The sequence below is a fragment of the Orycteropus afer genome, unplaced genomic scaffold (assembly GCF_000298275.1).
Source record: "Orycteropus afer afer isolate SDZICR_OR568_19922 unplaced genomic scaffold, OryAfe1.0 scaffold00098, whole genome shotgun sequence".
NCBI lineage: Eukaryota > Metazoa > Chordata > Mammalia > Tubulidentata > Orycteropodidae > Orycteropus > Orycteropus afer.
In genome coordinates, this window is record NW_006921685.1 from 6403382 (window position 1) to 6415210 (window position 11829).

The window sequence follows — 11829 nt, forward strand, 5'->3', positions numbered from 1 at the left end:
CAATTTGATCAGATATTAATATTGCCATTTCTGCTCTCTTACAGTTGCCATTTGCTTGATATATCTTTTTCCAACCTTTGATTTTTAGTCTATTTTTGTTTTTGTCTCTAAGGTATGTCTGTTGTAGACAGCGTATTGATGGGTTTTGTTTTCTTATTCAATCTGCAACTCTCTGTCTTATGAGTGGTGCATTTAATCCATTAACTTTCAGTGTAATTATTGACAAGTATGAGTTGGTTAGCTGTCATTTTGTTATGTGGTATTTCATGGTGTCCCTGCTTTTTTCGTTCCATAGTATTTTGTGCTGAGTTCTTTATGTTTATGAATTGTTATTGTTTTCTGTTGCTGTTGTTTTAGTATATGCTGAATATTTGTGCTTGTCCTCTTTTTTTATTGCAATGTGAAGATTTACCATTTTTCTTTGAGGTTACCATGTGATTTATAATTTTCTCCCCGAATTAGAACAGTACATTCTATCTTGCAACTCTCTTGACTTCCTTACCATTTTGAAGTTCTGTAATTACACTGTTTTTGTCCCTCTTTTTGTTTGTAGTTGTTCTCATTTGCCAATTGATGTCTCTGGTTCCCTGTTTACAATTTTGTAAGCTTATTTTACTTGGGATATGTCTTTAGCTCTGTTTTCTGGGTTATGTTATCTTGTGTATTAATGGTTATTTGTTGTTTGCTATTTTTGGTTCTCTGTTCAAAGGACTTCCTTTAGTATCTCTTGTAAGGTTGGTCTGGTTTTAACCAGTTCCCTTAGTTTTTGCTTATCTGGAAATCTCTTAATTTCACCGTGTTATTTTAGGGACAATTTTGCCAGATATATAACTCCTGGTTGAAAATTTTTCTCTTTCAGGTTTTATATATACCATCCCATTGCCTTTTCACTTGGAACAAGATTTTTAATGTATTTTATTGTGCCAGTTGAGTCTGATGTCCCCCAGTACGATGGTCCTCAGTCAGTCAATCCATTGGATCTCTCTCCCACAGTATCTGGCTGTCTGTGAGAGATTGCTGTCTCTTTGTCTTCTGTTGTTTCTGTAACGATTGCAGGTATTTTATATCACTGATATCTGTGCAAGATTAGGCTCAGGTGAATGCATCCTTGGTCTGGAGTATAATACTGTTTACTGACCCCCATCTGATCTTCTCAGATATCTTTGTGTTTGTCTGGAACCTGGTGTTTGGTGTTAATAGTAATGCAGTATTGTGGATGTACTGGTATTAGCCTCTGTCATCTATATCTTATGTGTACAATTCAGTGTCTCCCTTTTCCTAATGTTATCATGGTGGTCACAGACTCTTTCCGTACCATCCCTCCCCTTATCCGCATCAGCATGTCACCCCCAACTAGCCCAAAATTAATCCCTCTTCTTCCTTCCCAACCCTGGTAACCTACAAACTGAGTTCACTTCTTTAAGCAAACCCTTCTGTCTTTTTATAGTAATGGGCTGGTACAATATTTGTCTTTCTGCGATTGATTTACTTCACTAAGCATAATGTTCTCCAGGCAGATCCATGTTGTGAAATTATTCCCATATCCTTCATTGTTCTTTAATGTACCATAGTATCCCATTTTGTGAATGTATCATAATTTGGTTATCCATTCATCCAAAACCACATTCTTTAGGTTAAGTTAAATTCTCTTTCCCATACTTCCACAACAACATATACTGCCTTTTGTGGAAAACTCAAGAAACATCTTTTCTCTCTTATCCTGTAAAGTCAGTGAGGGCAAAGGATCATGGCAAATTTGTTTCCCAGAAGGTGGGAACCAGGAGGAGAGATGGCGCGGCAGGTTCGGAGAGGCCTGGAAGTCGGAAACCAGGAGGACAGGCAGTGTGGTGGGTTCAGAGTGGCCTGGAAGGCAGGAACCAGGACAAGAGGCAGCGTTTCGGGTTGGGAATGGCTGAAGGAGACCAGGGAGTGAGCGGAGTGGTTCGGAACAGTTAAAGGAGACAACCTTGTCTGTTAGTTTGTCATACTGTGGTGGCTTCTGTGTTGCTGTGAGGGTGGAGGCTATGCCACAGGTGTCTTTTTTTTTCTAATTTTTAATTTTTTCTGTTATGATTTGCATGAAGATTTACAGAGCAAATTCACTTTCCATACAGCAGTTCACATATACTTTGTCTTATGTCATTGATCACAGTTTACCACAATGCAACAGCTCCCCTCCCACTTCCTCCCCATAGTTACCTCTTTCCAGTGTCCATCCCTCCATACACTCCTGCCCCCTGAGCTGTCTCCCTGTGCACAAGCAGCCCTTCTTTCTCCCATGATTGTTCTCTCCAAGGAGTGTATCTACTTGAGGTAAATGTTTAACTCATATGTCTGCCACAGGTGTTTTAAATGCCAGCAGGGTTACCCATGGTGGACAGGTTTCAGCAGAGCTTCCAGACTAAGGGAGACTCAGAAGAAGGAAGAGGCCCTTCACATCTCAAAGAATTGGCCAGTGAAAACCTTATGAATAGCAGTGAAACACTGTCTGATATAGTACTGGACAAATTTATGAATAGCCCTGAAACATTGTGTGATACAGTACTGGAAGATGGGCCCCTCGGGTCGGATGGCACTCAAGATACAACTGGGAAGTGCTGCTTCTTCAGAGTAGAGCTGACCTTAATGATGTGAATAGGGTAAAGCTTTCAGAATCTCTGTTTACTGATGTGGAATGACTACAGATGAGAAGAAACAGCTGCAGACTTCCATTTATAATCAGAACAAGGAATGAAAAGTATGAATCTAGGAAAATTAGAAGTTGTCAAAAAATGAGATGGAATACATGAAGTTCAGTATCCTAGGCATCAGTGAGCAGAAATGGACTGGTTTTGGCCATTTTGAATCAGACCAACCATATTATCTACTATGTCGGGAATGACAAATTGAAGAGGAATGGCATGGCATTCATCATCTCAAAGAATGTTTCAAGATCTATCCTGAAGTACAGTGCTATCAGTGATAGGATAATATCCATATGCCTACAAGGAAGACCAGTTAATACTACTGTTATTCAGATTTATGCACCAACCACCAAAGCTAAAGATGAGGAAATTGAAGATTTTTACCAACTTTTGCAGTCTGAAATTGACCAGACATGCAGTCAAGATGTGTTCATTATCACTGGTGATTGGAAGGCAAAAGTTGGAAACGAAGAATCACCAGTAGTTGGAAAATATGTCCTTGGAGATAGAAACAATGCTGGAGAGCACATGATACAATTTTGCAAGGCCAATGACTGATTCATTGCAAATACTTTTTTTCAATAACATAGATGGTGGCTGTACTCGTGGACTTTGCCACATGGAGTACACAGGAATCAGATTGACTACATCAGTGGTAAAAGGCAATGGAGAAGCTCAGTATCTTCAGCCAAAACAAGGCCAGGAGCTGATTGTGGAACAGACCACAACTGCTAATATGCAAGTTCAAGTTGAAGCTGAAGACAATTAAAAGAAGTCCAGAAAAGCCAAAATATGACCTTGCATTTATCCCTCCTGAATTGAAAGACCATCTGAAGAATAGCTTTAATGTATTGAACACCAGTGACTGAAAACCAGAGGAATTGTGGGATGACATCAAGAACATCATCTGTGAAGAAAGCAAAAGGTCATTAAAAAGGCAGGAAAGGAAGAAAAGACCAAAATGAATGTCAGAGGAGAATCTTAAATTGCCTTTGAATGGAGAGTAGTTAAAGTAAATCAAAGAAATGACAAGATAAAAGAGCTGAACAGAAGATTTGATAGAGCAGCTAGAGAAGACAGAATCAATTATTACAATGAAATGTGCAAAGACCTGGAGTTAGAAAACCCAGCGGGAAGAAAGCGCTCAGAATTTCTCAAGCTGAAAGAACTGAAGAAAAAAATTAAGGATTGAGTTGTGTGGTAATTAAGTTTGCGTGTCAACTTGGCTGGGCCTGATTGAGTGTCTGGGTAGCTGGATATAGTATTCCCCATGATGAGACTGGTAATCAACTCCATGGTAGAATCTACTGTGAGCAGCTGAGTAGCTGCCTTTGGGTATGTGGTCTGTTTCCTGTACATAAGGAGAAACCTTGGGAATGATCTCTAGCTTATGGCATGCTTGAACTCTGGATGTAGCCGTGTCATTGTTCAGCAGCCTGCCATGCTCTGCTGACCTTGGGACTTTCAGTGGACTCGAAATAATGGCCTGTAGTGTAGTTTGGTAACATCAGTATGTGCCTTTTTACTTGTTAACCTTGGGTTCAGCAGCCAGCAGCTGCTTGAGTGAAGAAAAGCCTCTAACTGCAGAGGGCCGGGAGCAGGAGGCAGAGCTGAAACCCAAGGTTGAGGGGCTTTCACCCAGCCCCTATAGCCTGGCCTTTGAACTTGGACTTAATGCCTCCAAACTGTAAGAGAATAAACTCTTGTTTGTTCAGCCATCCCACTTGTGGTATATTCTTGTCACAGTGGTCCTATGTAACTGAAACAAGTTGCAATATTAAAAGACTGTATGGGCAAAATGTTGAATGATGCAGGAAGCAGCAAAAGAAGATGGAGGGAATACTCAGAATCAATGTACCAAAAAGAATTGGTGGATGTTCATCCATTTCAGGATGGTGGCGTATGATCAAGAAGCAATAGTATTGAAAGAAGAAGTGGAAGCTGCACGGAAGGAATTGGCAAAAAGCAAGGGTCCAGGAATTGAAGTGTTTCAACAATTGGATGCTGCTCTGGAGCCACTCACTTGGCTACGCCAAGAGATTTGAAAGATAGCTACCTCGCCAGCTGCCTGGAAGAGATCCATGTTTATACCCTTTCCAAAGAAAGGTGATCACACAGAATGTGGAAATTGTCAAACAATGTCATTAACATCACATGCAAGTAAAATCTTACTGAAGATAATTCAAAAGTGGTTGTAGCAGTATATTGACAGAGAGCTTTCAGAAATGTAAGCTGGATTCAGCAGAGGACATGGAATGAGGGATATCATTGCTGATGTTTGATGGATCTTGGATGAAAGCAACAAATACCAGAAAGATGTTTATTTGTGTTTTATTGACTATGCAAAAGCATTAGGTTGTGTGGATCATAACAAATAATGGATAACATTGAGAAGAATGGAATCCCAGAACACTTAGTAGTACTCATGAGGAACCTGTACCTAGACCAGTAGGCTGTTGTTCTAACAGAACAAGCGGATACTGCATTGTTCAAAATCAGGAAGGGAGTGTGTCAGGCTTGTATCCTTTCACCATACTTATTCAGTCTGTATGCTGAGCAAATAATCTGAGAAGCTGGACTATATGAAGAAGAGTGTGGCATTAGGACTGGAGGAAGACTCATTAACAACCTGCGATATGCAGACAACACAACTTTGCTTGCTGAAAGTGAGGATAACTTAAAGCAGTTACTGATGAAGATTGTAGACTACAGTCTGCGGTATGGATTACACCTCAATTTAAAGAAAACAAAAATCCTCACAAGTGGACCAGTAAGCAGCATCACAATAAATGGAGAAAAGATTGAAGTTGCCACAGACTTCATATAACATGGTTTTATAATCAACACCAAACGAAGCAGCAGTCAGGACATCAGATGATGTTTAGTCCTGGAGAAATCTGCTGCAAAAGGCCTCTTTCAAGCGCTAAAGAGGACTGATATCTGCTTGAAGACTAAGGTGTGCCTAACCTAAGTCATGGTATTTTCAGTTGCCTCATATGAATGTGAGAGCTGGACAAGTAATAAGGAATACTGAAGAAGAGTCTATGCTGTTGAGTTGTGGTATTGGTGAAGAATGCTGAAAGTACTGTGGATTGCTAAAATAACTGATAAATCTGTCCTGGAATAAGTGCAGCCAGAATGGCCCTTGGAAGGGAGAATAACCACACTTCGTCTTACCTACTTTCATCATGTTGTGAGAAGGGACCATTCTCTGGAGAAGGCTATCATGCTTGGTAAAGGGAAGGCCCTCAAAAAGATGGATTGACAAAGTGGATGCAACAATGTGCTAAAGTTTAGCAGGGATTGTGAGGCTAGCACAGAACCCAGCAGTGTTTTCCTTCTGTTGTAAGTAAAGTTGCTATGAGTTGGAGATGACTCAGCGGCACCTAACAACAACAACAACAACAACAACATGGTATTCCTAGAGGCTATCATTGTTTCTGTTTTATCTCAGGCTTGTCTGAGAAGTGGTAAGAATATTAAATTATTATTTGGTTTAGATAAATCAAGGTTCCATGTTGTACACTCCAGGGAAAGACTGATAAACTTTTTCTGTAAAGGGCCATATGGTAAATTACTTTGCTTTGGAGACCATACGTACTTTATCACAACTATTCAGCTCTGCTTTTGTGTAGCAAAAGCTGTCACAGACAGTATGTAACTGAATGGACGTAGTCACGTTCCAATAAAACTTTATTCAGAAATACAGGCTGTATGCCAGATTTGGTCCATGGACCAGAGTTTGCCTACCCTGTTCTGGGTTGACACTTGGTGAACCTGTCAGTAAAATAATAATAAATGAATGTCTAATTACTTAGCTAATTGAGAAGAAGAATTGATTTAAGACTCTAGTAAATTGTTGAATAGAAATTGTGCTAGATATCCTTGACTCATTCCTAATCTGAGAAAAAAACAAATCTAAGTGCTGCCTCTAAGAGACATACTGTAAATATACTGATATACAGAAAGGTTAAAACTAAAAAGAGAAATATAAGGCAAAAAGCTTTAATAAAGGAGATTTTAAAATGATAAATGGTTCAATTCAGAAAGAATATATAAAATTTTGAATTTATTTAACTCCTATATTAAAATTAGTTGACAAAACCAAAAGGAGAATTAAAAAACTCATAGTTATGATGGCATTTTTTAACAATCTTATGTCAGTAACTGGTAGATAATGCAGAGAATAAACAACAAGGAATTAAAAACATTTAGGCAACATAACAGACTTAACATGAAGTACTCATGGCCTGAGCACTTTACATTATACACATACACATTGTCAAAAATTGAAAGGGTTGAAATCATATAAAACATGTTCTCTAACTATAGTTGAATTTAGCTAAAAGTCAATAACAAAAACTATAAAATCTATGTGTCTGGAAAGACTGTATCTCAGTGGAAATTAGGAAATATTTTGAACTGAAATATATTCATACATAACAACATGCATGATGTGTTCTGTGAAATAGGATATTAAGTGATTTGGACATTGTGTGACACCACATTTTATACAGGCAATCACTGGCTTAAGAACTAATTGTGTTCCTCAGTCTGTCTTTAAGTTGAATTTGTGTGTAAGTCAGAACGGTTAGTTATGGCTCGTATCTAACGTCAGTCTCCATATTATATCCTGTGTGCTCTGGTGGTGTAGTGGTTAACACATTCGACTGATAACCAAGAAGTTGGTGGTTCGAACCCACCAGCCACTTGCAGGATAAAGATGAGACAGTCTGCTTCTATAAAGATTTACAGCCTTGAAAACCCTATGGGGAAGTTGTACTCTGTTCTAAAGAGTTGCTATGAGTTGGAATTGGCTCGATGGCAGTGGATTTGGTTTTGGTTTTGGTACCTTTCTATGCACAAGAAAAACCAAAACTTATGTATCATAAGAAAAACCAATTCCATTATGTAGAATCTAAAAACACTGCATAACGTGAATGAACTTGGAGGACATGATGCTGAGTGAAGTAAGTCAATCACAAAAGGACAAATATTGTATTAGTCCATTATTGTAAAAGTTAAGGAGAGGTTTATCTATAGAAGGAAATTTTCTTTGTTGGTTACCAAGGGTGGGAGGGGAGGGGAGGGAACACTATTAGATAGGTAGAGATAAGTATTGATTTGGGTGAAGAGAAGGGCAGTATACCAAATGTGAGTGACCAGTATGGCATCATTGAGGATGAGAAAGACATAGAGAGGTACATGGGAGGTACAGACAACAAATATGAACCCTTTTGCACATACGGTACTGCATTGTCAGTGAAGGCATACTGGGGTATATGGATGGATAGATGGGTGGAAAGGCTAAACGGTTAGGTATGAATGAAATGGGGAGTGTATCCAAGAACATATATAGGGTTGGCAGACAATGGTCCTATAAGTTTATGTGAATGATCAGAATTCCCAGGTGTATAGTAGAGCTGACAAGGGGCAAGGTTGTGGTCACTGCTTGGTCACAGAGGGACCAAGTAGTTGAACCTGCGGGCTTGGGACCATAGTCGGAGGGGACATCAAGCTCAATTGGCCTAACATACTATACAAAACATTGTTCCACCTCCTACTTTGACGAGTAGCAACTGGGATCTTAAAAGCTAGCAAGCTGCCATCTAGATGCAACGATGGGTCTCTCCTTGTCCAGAGCAAAGAAGAATGAAGAAAAACAAATTCATGGAAACAATTAGTCCTGGCGACGGGTACACCATCCGATCTGCAGCCTATACAACTATGAGACCAGAAGAACTAGATGGTGCCCAGCTACCATTGTTATCCACTTAGAAGGGGATCTATGTAGGACATCCTTGATAGAGAGGGAGAACAATGTGGAACAAAACTCAAAATCATTTGGAGAAAAAAAATGGTGGGGACCAAGTTTGCTGGTCTGATAGGGCCTGGTGCAACCACTGAGACTATGGCTCCTAGCTGCCCTTCAGGTCTGAAATTGAACCCACACCTGTGGTTTCCAGCCATACAAAATACAGGCATATGAGTTGAACATTTACCTCACGTAGATGCACTCTTTGGAGAGAACAATCATGGGAGAAAGAAGGGTTGCTTATGCACAGGGAGACAGCTCAGGGTGCAGGAGTGTATGGAGGGATGGGCACTGGGAAGAGGTAACTATGGGGAGGAAGTGGGAGGGGAGCTGTTGCATTGTGTTAAACTGTGGTCAATGACGTGAGACAAAGTATATGTGAACTGCTGTATGGAAAGTGAATTTGCTCTGTAAATCTTCACCCAAATCACAATTAAAAAAGAAAAGAAAAACCAATTCCAGATACACTAAAACATCTTTAACATAAAAATACAGTAATAATGTTTGATGCATGTCACAAAGTAACGCCTGTTTCTTATTATGAACCATATATGAGGTATGTGTGTGTATATATATGTGTATGTGTATTTGTATGGGCACATATATATACATACATATATATATATAAACCAGAGCTCTGGTAGCATAGTACCTAAGGCACTTGACTGCTAACCAGAAGGCTGGCAGTTCAAACCCACCACCAGCCACTCCTTGGAAGGACGGTTGGGCAATCTATTTCTGTAGTGATACCGCCTCGACAACCCAAGGAGAGGTTGCTGTGAGTCCAGGCCGACTCGACAGCACATAACAACAACAATAACAACAACATACATATAAACCAAACTCAGTGCCAATGAGTTGATTCTGACTCATAGTTACCTCCATTGGATTTCCGAGGCTATAAATCTTTAAGGAAGTAGAGCACCCCATCTTCCTTCTGCAGAGTGGCTGGTGGGTTTAACTGTTGACCTTCTGGTTAACAGCTAAGTGCCTTATCCATTATGCTACCAGCACTCCTTACACATTGTGTGTGTGTGTGTGTATGTATATATATATAGTAAAATTATGTATACTGTAAAAATGACATGCAGCAGACATCCAACCTTGTCCAACTTCATAAGGGGGGAGGACGATGAGGTGGACATCAGAAATGCCTCTACCCTCCAGCCCTTTTTACCAATGCTAGCACCAGCCATCCCTGCCACAGTACTCTCTACTTCCTTGCTAGGTTTGATAATTTGTTGCAGTAGACACACAGAACTCACAGATAATACTCATGATTATGGGGTTTATTAGGGAAGTAACAGGTTAAGTAACAAGTCAAGATTAGAAATGACTCAGGATGCAGTTCTTTGATCAGGACAGCCTCTTCTCAGCAGTGCCTGTAGAAATGCCTCTCTCTGGCTCTTGGCCTCTCAGCCCTGTAGTCCCCGGGCCTTTGCCCTGCTTGGGCAATGTTACAAATCTCTTCTAATTCTGCTGGTAAGTGCCTAGAAGCACCCCACTATGCCAGTGTTTCATCTCTATTTGCATCTGTTTCTGGTCTCTCTTTTCTGTTCCATTGGCCTACTAAGACTATACTGTTCTTTTCATTGTGGTTTATAAATTTTGATAATGTAGTCCTTCTGCCTTATTCTAAGAGTGTCATGCATATTCTTGGCTATTTGCGTTTTCTAATTTTAGCCATTTTGGTGGCTACGGAATGGTATTCCACTGTCATTGTAATTTGCAGTTCCATAATTGCCGATGAGCTTTCATTGTTTTCACATGCTTTTTTAAAGTCTAGAAGCCTCTTCTGCGAAGTGCCAGTTCAAGAGGATGATACATGTTTATTTTGTGTTGTCTTTTTGTTATCATTCTATGTTGTCGTTGAGTGCAGCAGTTCTGACTCTAAGTGACTCATGTGACAGAGTAGAACTTCCTCATAGAATTGGCTATAATCTTTATGGGAGCATATCACCAGATCTTTTTCCTGAAAAGCTGTGAGGTGAGTTCCAAATGACAACCTTCTGGTTAGCAGCTAAGTGTAAGCATTGTGCCACCAGAGCTCCAAATTTTTGTGGTTATATGTGTTGCAAATAATTTCTCCCATTTTGTGACTTCCCTTTTGCTCTCTTACTGGTATCTCTTGATGATGAACTAAACCAAACTTACTGCCTTCTGTGTCAGTGTTGACTCAAAGCAACCCTCATTGTGTTTACAAGGCTGTAAATCTTTACGGAAGCTGAAGCCGACTTGCCTCATCTTTCTTTTGTGCTACCTAGTTAGTATTCAGTAATTTTTTTAATGGGTTTAAACCACCAGCCCTTTGGGTAGCAGCCAAATGGCTTAACCACTACACCATCACAGCTCCTTTCTTGATGAACAGAAATTCGTAATTTCAAAATAGTCCAGTATAGTGGTTTCTGTGTCTCTGTATCAGTGCTCTTGTGGACAAAAGAATACTAATAAATCTAAGAATATGCTTGAGTAAAATTAAAATTTAATTTTTGTTTTAACAATTCTGTTTTACTAATAACTTACATTTGCTTTGCAGCTGTGGATTTCTTCAATCAGATCAACATGCTTTATGGAACCATCACAGATTTCTGTACAGAGGAGAGTTGTCCAGTGATGTCAGCTGGCCCAAAGTAAGAAACAGTTAATGACCAATTCTCATTTTTTACTTTTATGTCATGGTTCTTAGATAAGAAGAAATTTCTGACCATGTAATTTCTCTTCTTAGCAGCTCCTTCAGTGGTTCATCAATGATGAATATATCATGGTCAGATTCCTTAGCCTGAGCTTTATGGCCTTCTTTGTATTGTCCTTCATTTTGCCTTTTTCCTGTTTGCTTATGTAACTCCTCTCTTATATCCAAACTAGATTATTGAAAATATCTCAACTGTTTTGTCCATTACCTTATACTCTGTTAAAATTTGCTGATTTTTTTTTTCTTTTAGATAGTTTTCTTTCCAGCTCTCACCTGTCATCTTCTGCTAATATTTAAGAAATCTTTCTGGCCCAGATAAAATCCTTCTTTCTGCATGAAGTCTTCTGATTTTCTTCAGAACAGATGTGATCTTTTGTTTCTTTAACATTTTAAAATCTTTATTATGGTTATAATTCTTTGTTATATTAAACTTCTTACCCTATTTATGCAAGTCTTGTTTAATCTGCTCTTTAAAATCTATTTGGTCTAAGGAGGGTACCTGCTACCTAGTAAGCATTCAATAAATGTTGATTGGATCAATTAATTTTTTTTTTAATTGTGATTTGGGTGAAGATTTACAGAGCAAATTCACTTTCCATACAGCAGTTCACATATACTTTGTCTCATGTCATTGACCA

The 11829-nt window shown here is 39.2% G+C and overlaps 1 protein-coding gene across 1 annotated transcript in view; it reads left to right on the forward strand.

The window, feature by feature from the left end:
- The window catches only part of MOB1B (MOB kinase activator 1B), an 81030-nt gene that overhangs the window by 41133 nt on the left and 28068 nt on the right, over nucleotides 1-11829 (forward strand). The window contains exon 3 of the mRNA XM_042781220.1: nucleotides 11036-11129. Coding sequence (XP_042637154.1) covers nucleotides 11036-11129 — 94 coding nt within the window. The remainder of the gene's footprint in view (nucleotides 1-11035; nucleotides 11130-11829) is intronic.